General features: G+C 42.6%; 1 protein-coding gene across 4 annotated transcripts in view; it reads right to left on the bottom strand.

Annotated features, from left to right (window-relative positions):
• Positions 1 to 13,413, bottom strand: part of SLC30A7 (solute carrier family 30 member 7) — a 53,304-nt gene that overhangs the window by 29,825 nt on the left and 10,066 nt on the right. For 2 of the 4 annotated variants that reach the window (XR_005583905.1, XM_039485837.1), the window contains exons 3-6: positions 10,868 to 10,981; positions 3,760 to 3,847; positions 1,944 to 2,070; positions 852 to 1,007 (exon numbers count right to left, since the gene is read on the bottom strand). Coding sequence is in view for 3 of the 4 variants with exons in the window: in XM_039485837.1 (XP_039341771.1) it covers positions 852 to 1,007; positions 1,944 to 2,070; positions 3,760 to 3,847; positions 10,868 to 10,981 (485 nt within the window). In the remaining variant the exon portion in view is untranslated. The remainder of the gene's footprint in view (positions 1 to 851; positions 1,008 to 1,943; positions 2,071 to 3,759; positions 3,848 to 10,867; positions 10,982 to 13,413) is intronic. The other 2 variants (XM_039485838.1, XM_039485839.1) reach the window with 1 other exon arrangement.

The raw sequence follows: 13,413 nt of genomic DNA on the forward strand, positions 1-13,413 counted from the left end.
AGCAGGAGCCACTGCTGCCCTCAGCTAAGTGGGAGGCCACCTTGCTACTGCATGGTTCCTGTGGCAGTACAGGGAGCTCTCTGCAGCCCAACTGTGGCTTGAGCGAGTGGGGCTATGGCAAGAGGGCTCCCTGTGCAGCCTGGGGACAAGGAAGGGGTCTGGACAAAGCAGAGGTTGGGATAAAAGGGTTTTGAATAAATGTGAATGCACATGTGCATAAAATGTACTATAAAATGCCGATCCCTGACGGCACAAAGTGGGGGAGGGGGGGATTGCAGTGGAGGCTGCAGTCTTGGCAAGGGAAAGGAGAAGCTATACTTTGAACCTTTGCCTACACACGTGAATACTTAGGTGGACACCTCTTTTGGGATGTAACCAAGCTGTATCCATAGCTAAACCAATATAACAGGTATCATTTTTTATTCAAGTAATATGAACTACATGACATAACTCAAGCTGGTTTTGTTAAGGGCTTTTTGAAAAGCTGATACCTTTAAGTTTTCCTCTACTCAAACAAGTTTACAGTTAAAGTTGCATATTTACTACTAAAAATATTAGTATAATTCACAAGTATTAGATTAGTTCTCATTATTGCAATGCTGAATTTACTACAAAGCTTACAATAAAACAACAATTATATGCTTTAAAAAAAAACGGCAGCATTGATTTGGATGTACCACTAGATGCATTAGGTGAATGAGAACATGCCTCTAGCATTCTCTTTTAGAAACATTTCTTCCATATGTGCTGGCTAAAGCAAGCTGCCAGCATCTTCTCATTTATCCACAAAGATCTGTGCCAGTAAAACTTAATCTCTGGTATATGGCCTTTGTTTCCAGACAGACACTTACCATGACAATACTCCTGATTGTGCGAGTGTCCCTTCCCATGACTGTGATCATGAGAATGCCCATGGCCATGTTTGGATTCATGGGTGTGACCGTGACCTCCGTGACTGTGTCCATGGCTGAGAACACCATTAAATAGAGAATGACTGTGCTCATGCCCTATAAATAAATCATTGTCAGAATACTATGTATGTGAATATTAAAGAAAAGTATGCTTACATTCATTTCTAAAGTACTAATATCTACCTACCCCACAAGGAAAATAAGATTTTTTTTTCCATGTAGTTCAGGCAAAGAAAAACTCATACACATAATTCAAAATCTAAATTAATCCAAGTTATGTTGCTGCATAAAATATTTACTGAACTTGAACAAGAAAGTCAAAATGCTTTGTTACTTCTTTTTGAGCCAAGCCATTTTAGACCACCACTGAAATATCCTGCATACATTTTTGCATGACTGTAACACACACTTCCAGATCCGTGCGGTGAAAGTGGCCATACTTTTCTGCTGCGTTTATACTATGATTTTTTAAAAAGCAATCACATTAAAAAGTGTGTAAAATACTTACACTACTTCCATCTGTCAGGATGAGTTACAGTTCACAGACTACATTTGAAGGTCTGATGTCAGCAAAAAGGCAGAGCAATATTTAACAGATATTTGTGTGTATAAATCTTGCATTTAATTTGAAAAACAATGCTAAACAACTGCAAGAACTACTGAAAGATTTTCTTCATAGATTTAAGATTTTTGTTCAGCTATTCTCCTGTAAAATGCTCCACCTAAGGCCATTTCAGTCTCCTATTTAAAGAGAAAAATCTTTTGTATAAATGAAGATTCTTGCAAGTCTCTTCCAATAAACTACAAGTTCCAGACAGTATATTAATATTTTTTTGGTTTCCAATTATTGGGAGTTCAAGAAGAAGGAAAAATGGACACTCTCTTAGTAATACTGAAAAAGCCAAGGCTGTACATGACTCATTAGGCTTGCCACTGAAAGACACACAACATGCAGACCCTGGTTAGAGGGCTAATTGTACTGAACACAAATTGCCAAAAAGGAAAGGATAATGAGAATTACAACCGTCATACCAGAGCCATGTGAGTGTCCGTGGCCTCCATGTTGAAAAACAAATATTCCTATAAGATTCACAAGGAATCCTAATATAGACACAGGAAGAAGTCTCTCATGATGCACATCAGGAGGCTCCAATGCTCTCTAGAAAAAGAAGCAAGTTTAGTGCATCATTTATAATCCTACCACACAATTAGAAGCAACTCCAGAAAATAGACAGAGTATTATATATCTGATTTGATGCAGGAGTTTTCTGATACAATATCCAAATCAAAAGATTAATGATAATGAATTAGGAATGCTGGTATTTTAGAAGAATTATGAAAACTTAAAAAACCTCAATACCTATATTTCTCCTTGTTTGGAAGTCAGTCATCAAATATTTTGTACGTCTCTTTTCAAATGGTATTAGAGCTACATTTCACTATCATCTTCTTCATTATATTCTGTTAAGGCATTATTTAGAACAAAACGATACCAAGACATTTTAGTTCTCAGTTATACTGGGACTACGTAAAATTATTTCTCAGTCTGAAGAACACCTCTTTTCTCTCAACAGGTGAGGTAAGAGGTGCAGCTGAAAGTCTATTTTCTTGGAGTTTTAATTACCCCTAAATCCTATGTTAAAAACTGAAACAAGTTTACCAGAACCTACTATGGACATCACTAAAACACTCTGGAATTACTTGTTTGTAGTTAGCAATGCTTCCCCTGACACTGTTTAATCCTGCAAGCATCTCTAACAGACTAGGAAAAGTGCTAAAAAGGGAAGAAGTGCCTGCTCATCTAGCATGTGAATGGGTGGGAACGAACCAATGCTCCAAAACTGGACTGCCTATTACCAGAAGTCAGTATAAAAAGATGAGGCCCCCAGCATGGGCCAGAGGGAACACTCTAATGAAAAACCTACTCCCACATTCCCAGCAGAAAAGGCAAGCTGCCATTTTACCAGGGTACTGCTCTGAGGCCTTCTGGTGGTCTCCCTACTTCATAGCACGCTTTGGGTTAGTATTTTTTCTGGCTAGCTTTTGTAGTCTTAAAGTTTTCCAAAGCATTTATGTGACTTACGAGCTTATGTCTCATTAATTTTCAATTAACTAAGTCACTTGTGAAAATGGGACTTCCTGCTTTTGAAAGTTTTACCTTTTGTTACTATCAAACAAATAAACTACCTGTCAATAGAATAGAAATCTAAGAAAACATACCTGTAAGTGTTCAGACTGTTACTATGTGACATTTATTCAAGATGTCTTCCGGGCAAAAATTAACACCACCACCTAATAGCATAAAAGCCAGTTTCTCTGCTCGCTCATTTTTCTTCACAACACTGATCAACACTACTGCTGCTGTTTGACAATCTTATCCTTTTCTTTCCTTCTGACAAACGTCTAATCCTAACTTCTTACTTAGAATGCTTTGTCCACATAAAATGCTCACATGGCTTTTGTTTTCTAGCCTTATTTTTCCTCTAATAATGAAAAGGAAGTGCCATTCCATGGAATACTATACTGGCTGCGTAAGAAAAGGGTAGATCTGACAGAAGTCAGCATCATTCATGCAATCAAAATACGTTATTCTGAAAGCTAATACAGACACTGAAAAAATGGATATTTATACATGTACATCAAATACTGACTCCAGCTGATCTTCTCTATTCTGTTCAGATGACACAAGTTTAATTGGTTGCGAATATGATTACTCATCATTCATTACAGTGACGCTTAAGTTGTCCTCTCCCCTTAAATATACACTCCTAAAGAAAAATGCAGCTTCTGCAAAGGTAAACATTTTTTCAGGGGAGATTTATTGACTGCAATTGACCTCAGAACATACCTCAACGCCTTCAGAGAAAATGAAGAATGCTGTGAAGATCAGAAACAGACCATTTACAAAGCCAGCCAGTACCTCTGCTCGAACATACCTAGAATCAAATCAGCAATGCCAGATGTTACCTCTCCTTTTTATAAACTGAATGTCCAGAAGCGTTTAGAGTTTTTAATTTCAATAGATCGGAGGCAGGATGGTACCATGCACTGGACTATAGTTTATTCTTTCCCTCCTATTGTAGCTATGTAGAAAGGAATTTTTTAAATGAAAGACTGATGGGAATGTCAACCAACCTGATTTTTATTGGCTTTGATATAAAATACAGTAAATTATTTTCCACATTGCAGCAAACACTTTTCAGGTGATCTCACAGTGTATTACATAGGAAGGAGAGAATCCCTATATTATAGATGAGGAAAATGGCCTCGGACACTCATAAAGCCACCAGTAGAGTGGGGACTAGAACTGACGTCTCTTGACTCCAGTCCACTGATATAAACACTATAATAGGCTGCTTGCCCTTCACCAGTTGTTTACTGTTTTTCAGATATCAGATCTGTATGAAAGAAATGGTTACTTACCTTGTGGTAAGTGTTTGAGATGTTCTGTGCATGTGGAACCTACTTATGGTGCAGCAGCACCCCTTGCACAGGTGTTCTGAAGTTCAAATAACAGTGTCCAATAGGGGTCATGCATATACCCTTCATGCCCATATGCCTCCCATCACAACTTGTTCTCCCACTGCCCAGAGTCTCAACAGGAGTCTCCAAGCAGTGAAGACGGAGGGTGGATCAAGGGAGTCATAGGCATAGAACCTCTTGAAGAATACCAGTTTACCACAAAGTAACAGTTTCTTCTTCATGTTCCTGCACATGTAGCTCCCAGTTACAGTAATCAACTAGCAGTTCAGTGAATTAGGCAGTGGGAGCTAGGAGCTTATCTTCCAAGCTGAGCATATTCCAATCAGCATGCATTCCAGATACTGATACCAGGGAGAGTATTGGTTGGTCAGTGGGCAGAGAACCATGTCACTGCTCTACAAATTTCAATGACTGCATCTCTGCTGAATCATGCTGCCAAGGTAGCTTGAGTAGAACTAGCAGTAACTAGACTTGGTATCTGTAATTTATGGATGACATAATGGATAATCTCGATACAACGCATCTAGATAATCTCCAAGAGGAGGCTGCTCTGCCTTTAGATGCACTGCCATATGCTTTAAGAAGTCTAGGAGATTTTCTGAACAAACTTGTCTTACTAAGATAGTACTAATGTACTTTCTGACATCTGGAGATGAGTGAGGCCATGGAAAAAAAATAGACCAAAGTGTATATATTGATTAATATGAAGGTCCAATACAATTTAGGGAAAAATTTAGGGTGATGTTGCATGGTCTCCCTGTCTGCATGGAACATTGCATACGGTGGATTAGACAGTGTCTGGACTGATCTTACTCTATATGCAGAAGTTCACAGGAGAGCACCAATAAATTCTATGAATTGGGATGGAATCAACTGAGATTTTCAGTCCTAACTCTGAGAATAGGCCCTGAATCCATTTTACTGAGTTGGAGACCTGCTGGCTAATTTGCCTAGGATTAACATACTGTCAAGGTGTGGGTACACAAATACCTTGACAATGTAAATGAGTGGTTACCACCAACAGACACTTTATGAAAATTCAAGGTGCAGCTGAAAGACCAAATGAGACGACCCTGAACTGATAATGTTCCTTCAGTATTGTAATGAAGAAAAGCTTTGTGTGCAACAGATATACCACCCACCCCATGAAAGTGTGTGTCTTGCAAGCTGAGAGTACTGAATCAGTGCATGGGATCTAATGACATATGCCAGAGTCACCATGCAAAATTTTCGATTGGCCATATAAATGTTGAGGAGCCTGAGAGCTACTAAAGATTACCCCTCCCCCTTTTCCCTTGGTATCAATAAGTAAAGGGAATAAAATCCTTTTCCTCTGAGGTGAAGCACCACTGGCTCTACAGCATGCAGCTCTAATAGAGACTATCTTTTGGTGGACAAGACTCACAAGGTTGGTCCTTGAAAAGAGGTGGGGAGAAGGTATTGCATACCATGGCAGAATTGTAGGGCATACCTTGTTGAACGACCTGCAAGCCTCAACAGTCTGATGTTATTACAGTCCAGGCACCCTTGTGGGGGCGGGAGAGAGGGGGGCAGGAACCAAAGGTCGGGGGTGGTATCCACAGATTGGGTTGGCATCCTTGACTGCAGAATTATATTTGTTGTTGAGATGGTTGAGAAGTAAATGAAGCAGTTTTCTGCTTTAGGAACCTCTGTCCCTGAAATCTCTGTCAAGAGGTATTCTAATATACTGTTACCTTTTAGAGTTGGAAGTATAAAGGCCAAAAGATCTAAGCATGGCCCAAAGATCTTTAATGACACACTGCACCCTTTGAAACAGGTCTTTTCCATCAAACAGTAAATCCTGTACCATAGTCTGCAGTTCTTTAGGTAGACCTGAGGCAGACAACCAGGAGTCTCTCATCATGGCAATTCCACTGATCAAGACCTTGCGTCCGTAAAGGTCTCCTGGAGAGAGACACTAGAAATCCAACGTCCCTCTGAGCAGATCAATTTAAACTCCTCCATTAAATCAGGAAGTAGTTTGTTGGAAAAATCTTCTGCCTTGTCCCACTATATAGTTACTTCTAGCCAACAGAGCTAAATAGTTCACTATCCTGACCTGAAGGGATGTTGAAGGGTAAACCTTGAAGCCAAAGGGACCTTTTTCTCATATGACAGATTTGTAAGCTTGTTTGGCTCTAACTTATTATTGTGACTAACAATGACGACGGCAGTGAACGCGAACAAAAATATTTAAACCCTTTAGGAAGGACTCGATATTTTCATTCAGCCCTTTTCAAAGTTGGGGTGATAGATGCAGAGGACTTGCCCATAATTCCTTGGCAGCAGCAAGAATCTATCAACTGGAAGAGCTATTCTGCTCTGAGCAGCTGGTAGCAAGATATCAAATAACTTGCATGTCTTGTCCTAGAAGTTCCTTTGTAGCTGTTTCAGGATCATCCCACAGATGAGATTTCATCTGGTGTAAATATAGAGAGAGGTGTACGTAAAAGGTTATTGTGAATTTCTCCACACTCTTCCTCAAAAGGATTTTTTGATTCCATATTTGGTTGAGGTGTTGGCAGAGAACAGGATTTTGATGGCTTTCTCAAGGAGATTCTTGGGAGACTCAAAGGCTTGGTAGCCATGAATGAGGCGGCCCAGGAGGCCAATAAGGCCTTAGTTGAAATCCACAGGCAATGGGCTTAAGGAGGCTGTTCCCAGGAAATGAAAGCCGATTCTTGCAATGGGGGTCTGTAAGCTGTTGGTCGGGGCTCAACCCTCCGGCTGGCGGGAGGGGAGCCACACCGACTCGCTCCTTGTCCCCTCTAACTGGTGGGGCGGCAAGAAATCAGGGTTAGCACCGTCTCACGTCTCAGGCCCTCTGGATCAGGGGGGGCTGAATAACAATAGTTCAATATAAGCCCAGGCCCTCTGGAGCAGGGGCTGGGTAACAGCAGTTCAATATAAGCCCAGGCCCTCTGGAGCAGGGGGCTGGGTAACAGCAGTTTAATATAAGCCCAGGCCCTCTGGAGCAGGGGGCCGGGCAACAGCAATCAGTCTCAATAAGTCCAGGCCCTCTGGAGCAGGGGGCTGGATAACCGCAGTTCAATATGAGCCCAGGCCCTCTGGAGCAGGGGCTTGGGTAACAGCAATCAGTCTCAATATAAGTCCAGGCCCTCTGGAGCAGGGGCTTGGGTAACAGCAATCAGTCTCAATATAAGTCCAGGCCCTCTGGAGCAGGGGGCTGAACACAAGGCACCCAGTCAAGCAGTGTAAGCCCAGGCCCTCAATCAGGGCGGGGCCACACAATAGCAGTTCTACGCCCAGATCCTTACAGCAGGAGCTGGGCAACACCAGTTCAATATAAACCCAGGCCCTCTGGAGCAAGGGGCTGGGCAACAGTAGTTTACTACAGCGGTTCAGTTAGGGCTCAGGTCCTTGCCTCAGGAGCTGAGCAACCACACAGTCAGTAAGCCCCGACCCTCTGGTCAGGGCGGGGCAACAAACCATAGTCCACAGGACTCAGGTCCTGGTGTCAGGAGCTGGGCAATGATAGCAACTCAGATTAGTGCAGGCGTCTCTGTCTGCGCTGGGGTGAGGGGGAGACTGCCACCCGTGAGTGGGGTGGCAGGGGGGACACAGGCCCACCCACTCCACTGTGTCCCAGCCCGGGGCCCTATTAGCGGCTAGCACTGCCGCTGGTCAGTGGGGTCCTGACCGAAACACACTGACATTGGCACCTCGGTGCCTATAGCCTGACAGGGGTCGGCTATCCCCGGGCTACATTCCATTTCCCCCTCTACCGGTACCTGCTCCTCAGTCGCCGTGAGTTCGGACCAGTCCATTGGCATGGGGTCTGCAGGACCAGGGCTTGGGGGCAGGTCCGGCAACTCCTGCTGGAAGTCCGGCCAGGCTGCCTCCGATGGTTCCTCCGGATAACAGCAGGGCGGAAGCGGCGGCGGCAGCTCCTCCTCGTACCGGGCGGGAGGAAGTCCTAGCGGCTGCTCCGGGTTCCGATCCCGGGGAAGTTCCGCGGGTTCCTCGTCGTACCGGGCGCGGGGCAGTGGGGGCCAGTCCTGATCGCCGCCTCGGGTCCTAGAGGGTTCCCAGTCTGGAGCTCCCACCGGCACATCTGCTCGCGGCGGTGGCTGGCTCCTGACTGAGCTTTGGCGTTCTCCTTTTCTACTTCCTGTCCCGCCCCTTGACTTCCGGGGGGCGGGGACAGGAAGTGGTGCCTCAGCCCACTTGGGCGTCTGGGAGGGAGCTCCCTCTGCCGGGCAGGAAGGGAGCCACACCAACTCGCTACAGGGTCTAAAGGTAGAGTCCTTAGGATAAACTATTTTATTCTAAAGCTTAGCTCAAGAAGGAGACAATGAAGGTGGATGAGGTTCTGGAGCCTGGTCCCTACTGGGTGCTTGGGAAGAGTCACAGATGACAATGAAGAGTCTTCAGAATGGGGAACTTCACTAGAAGGCATTGCTAAAGCATGAGGAGTAGACAATTTACCATGATTATGGATCCCGGAATGTAGTGATATCTTCATGATCAGTATCCTGGGCTGTCCCAATAGTCTTCACTCCGGCTGAAAGAGGGGAATAAGCCAATAAAGGGGAGCATAACTCTGGAGTTATTCTGATGTCATCCATGTCCCTGAAATGGAGAGCTGAAAGCATCTCTGGCAGCACTTACGAGAAAGAGGAGAGGTCTGGTACCACTGCTGACAGGTTCTTCTTGCCTGAAAATTATAGCATCAGCACTGAAACAGCCAATACCATCCTAGTGGCTCCCTGAGCTGGTACTGAGGAGTTAGCATATGAGTGCCCTGGTACAGTAGCCTCTGCTTGTACTGGGGTATGCTATGACTGCTGTTGCTGCTGCAATGGCACTAAAGAAACCAATGCTGAAAAGTCAGTCCTCAATCTCTTTAGGCTGCTGAGGGAAGCTGGTTTGGCAGAGATGCTTTCTTCCTTAGAGATATCGGTGCCAATGTGGCCTTGAGCAGTTCCCTCAGTACCCATGACTCTGCCTTTTTTCTTTTGCAGTACCAAAGAGGGGGACTGAAGCCTAACTGCAGATTTGCCTACATGGTCCCTGAGCTTGTGGATAGCTGGAGTGTTTGCCTGCTCAACTGGACGAGCTTTAGAGCTCTTAAAGAAGGAGTGATGCCTCTTAGGAGTTACAGAAGTTGGCATTACCTCCCTAGTCTCTGGGGCACTGACAAACAGCCTGAGAGTACTGGAAGCTCTAGCATGTCAGTCTGATTGAGGTCTAAGAGTTCTCCATTAGAAAGAGACTCAGTCTGTTTTCTCTAACTTTCTAGGTGCATTTTATAAAAGCTATGCAGACATCTCCTCAAAATGTGCTATGAGGCCTCCCTGCTCCCCCCAAACAAAGATGACAGAGTGCAGATGGGTACAACTTGAATCCTGGAAAGCAGGGAATAAAGTCTGAAACTGACAAGGTAACTGACTAATCTTACTGACTGTACTAAGTAGCCAAGGACTAAATAACTAATACAAAGTTATAAGGCTAATAAATTGTAACAGTAACTATACTAACAGTGAAATCATAACAAAATGTCCCCAGTCGCTGACAAAAAGCAGTTAGAAGGAACTGACGAACTGGTCATGCTACCCCTTTATGCCCATGGAGGAGGAGCAGGGTGCAGTGTACTGGTGGGCATGAAGGGCTCCTGCGCAACCTCTACTGGAGAACTCCTATATAAAGGGATGTTGCTGCACCGTAAGTGGGATTCACGTGGACAGGAACTAGAACAGAGCTTTTCTCAGTACTCTAAAATCTTCCTCACTAAGATCAGCCACTAAGGAGAAGAGTATTTTCATGCTGCAGGTAAACCGTTAGAGTCGAGTTTTAGATGGATAATTGTTCCAGCTAGAATGTGAGCAACAAGTTAATTTTCACTTAGGATCTCCACTGCAGTTTTAAAATACACAACCAGTGTTTCAACCACTATTTTTCACAAAAGCAAGCAGAATTAGTGTGGTATGTAGTACTCCAATATAAGAAATATTCAAGTTAAGATTGGGGAAAAACAAAGTCCAAAAAGAAAAGCTGTTTCAACTTTGGCTATCATCCAATAGGGTGGATGCTAGCAGAAAAAACAATCAATAGCAGCTGAACAGTATGCAATGTGACATTTTGGTTTGCAACATGATTTGTGTTTCCATTAATATCAGCCAGAAAACAGTTCTTGGAAGTGACTTCACCCCAGAAACATAACCCTGTAATTTTATGTATAATTATGTTATACTTCTGTAGGAGACACACTGGGCTACTTATGTGCCAATCTGATGAAGTTCAAGTTTAGTTCAAACTCCCCGCCTGCCGCTTTTTTTTTTTTTAATGAACAGTTAATTTCAATAGTTTCCCCAAACAATTTCAACAAAAACTAGTAATGCTACACTTTCCTCAGGCATGGCAACAGGAAGTGCTACCTATGCACTTATGAAAATATATTTCCTATGCTATAAGAAGCTAAAATTTCTTACCCATATGAGAAAGCATCATTTGATCTCCACTTTGAAATGACTGAAGCTGCTAATCCGGCCAGTAGAGCAGTACAGTCAAAGAACATATGAAAGGAATCTGATATTAGACCTAAACTGGAAAGGAGCAGAAATATTTCAGTTAGTTCCATCAAGCCATATTAAGTTTGAAAATCAAAGTGCTTTTAACACATACCCCACGCTAGCAGTGCACACTCCTGTTCTTTTCGTGTCTGAGATTACAAATACTCATTGCGAATTACTGAGCAACCTGCAGGTGGTGAATCTGGTTTACCTATTACAGAACTCCCATATAATGCCCTTAAGCAGTGTTTCCCAAACTTGGGATGCCACTTGTGTAGGGAAAGCCCCTGGTGGGCCGGGCCAGTTTGTTTACCTGCCCCGTCTGCAGGTTCGGCCAATCGTGGCTCCCACTGGCTGCGGTTCACTGCTCCAAGCCAATGGGAGCTGCTGGAAGCGGCGCGGGCCGAGGGACGTACTGGCCGCCACTTCCAGCAGCTCCCACTGGCCTGGAGCAGTAAACCGCAGCCACTGGGAGCCGCGATCAGCCAAACCTGCGGACACGGCAGGTACACAAACCGGCCCGGCCCACCAGGGGCTCTCCCTGAACAAGCAGCGTCCCGAGTTTGGGAAACACTGCCCTTAAGAATAGTTATGATGCTTTAAACAACACATGGAAAAAAATATACTACTGGAAAACAAGGTTAGACTTCCTAAGTCTGTATACATAACATTTAGAAGCCAAAGTCAAAAGGGTCATTATATGCTAAAAATCCAACAGGGTTCCATGTTTTTGTCTCAAGAACTTGATTATAGTCACTTAGTTACAGGCAAAAAGATGCCTGCTTTTTTAAACTGCCAACTCAATCTAGAATTAAAAAATATATAAAAGAAAACTATCTGATTGCACGTCATTTAGAATAAAGATATGGCAACTGAAACTTAATTCTCTCAATATAAGAGTCAAAAAAGAAGTCCGCTTCCTTCCCCCCTCCAATAACTCCATTGATCCTATTGTGCTAGTAGGAGAAAAATGTGTCAAGCAAAGCAAACACATGAATCATTACTATATTTAGTATTACTATTGTGGTAGTGCCTAAGGATTCTAAACAGAGAAGAGGGTACCACTATAATAGATACTGTACAAAAGCCACCACAAAGACAGTCCTTGTCACAGAAAGCTCACAACCTATGATATGCAACAGATGATTGACCTTCCAGATAGTGGGAAGGAAGCAAGGGGGAAGAGGACAAAAAGAAAGCAGAAACAAGTTCATTGGCACAGGCAGCATGGATAGACTAAAACCACTTTGATTTAAATTTCCAATTTTAATTATTAAATAAATCAGCAAGCAGGAAACCTTGACTTAAATTATAATTTTATTTTTGTTTGTACTCTAGTTCTTTGGAAAAGATTGATTCTCATTGGTTGAGAACAATTAAAATATTTAGTTGCAACTAAATATCACCTTTATATTATATCTGGTACTACTTTTTGCTAACCAGGAGGATACATTATACATTTATTTAAGCAAATATAGCTTAATTTACATGTATTTAGATTCATAATATTTATACTTACTATGTTAGAAAGTGGTGACAGGCATTTCTTAGTGGTTAATTTTTACTTCTTATTTGTCTCAAGCTCTATTTGGATGGAAGTTAAATTCATTTTAAAATTGTAGTTATTAGTTAAATAAAATATCTTAAATGTACTTGCTGGGTAAGTCAAATGTTTCAGAAAGATTTTAGATAAAAAGGTTTTGCATTTGAAATTAATTGATTTATCAAGCAAAGGAAGTATTATTTGGAGTTAGTGAATTGAACTGATGGTTTTGGGTCGTCATTCCCTCAAGATTTTAGAGCTAATAGATTCTCATTCTCTCCGTTAGAATTTATTCATAGGTTTATTCCATTTTTTCAGCTTCCACTTGGTTTCTTAACTTTGAATGAACAAGTCATTAAACTGAACTAATTGAATAAACTGAAAAGAGAAAATATTCTCTCTGCACCTGCTAAAGAGGCTACTACTGTCAAAAGCTGGTTTAATCACTAAGCCAGTGAGTTCCAACAGTTTAGCGTTTGTCTCTCTTTGCTTAATTTCTTTTATTTAAATTATTTAATATATGATAGTTAGTTTATGCCTTACCATAGGCTGCCATAATTTAAAAATAAGCCTATATTTAATTTAAATAAAAAAAATCCCTTGCTTGTAGTCATCCATTTTTTAATCCAACCTGTAATGATCCACAGGTCTACAAGCCAGGTTTGCAGAGTCCTGGGTGACCCACACCTCCAGAGCACCACTGTGGAGTCAGGCAAAGCACCATCCATTCATGACTGGATGGTTAGGCACCACAGAAAGTACCGCCCAAAGATGTCAGCGCAACTGAACCCGATGGTCGCCTGATTGGTGCACACTAACTATTTAAGCCTGGAAGCTGCTCCATGGAACCATCTGACCAACAATGCAGACTCTGGCTTGCCACTGCTCCAGACCTAGTCTTTTCTCCCCCATCTTACTCCTG

This window comes from Mauremys reevesii, linkage group 8, assembly GCF_016161935.1.
Source record: "Mauremys reevesii isolate NIE-2019 linkage group 8, ASM1616193v1, whole genome shotgun sequence".
Taxonomy (NCBI): domain Eukaryota; kingdom Metazoa; phylum Chordata; order Testudines; family Geoemydidae; genus Mauremys; species Mauremys reevesii.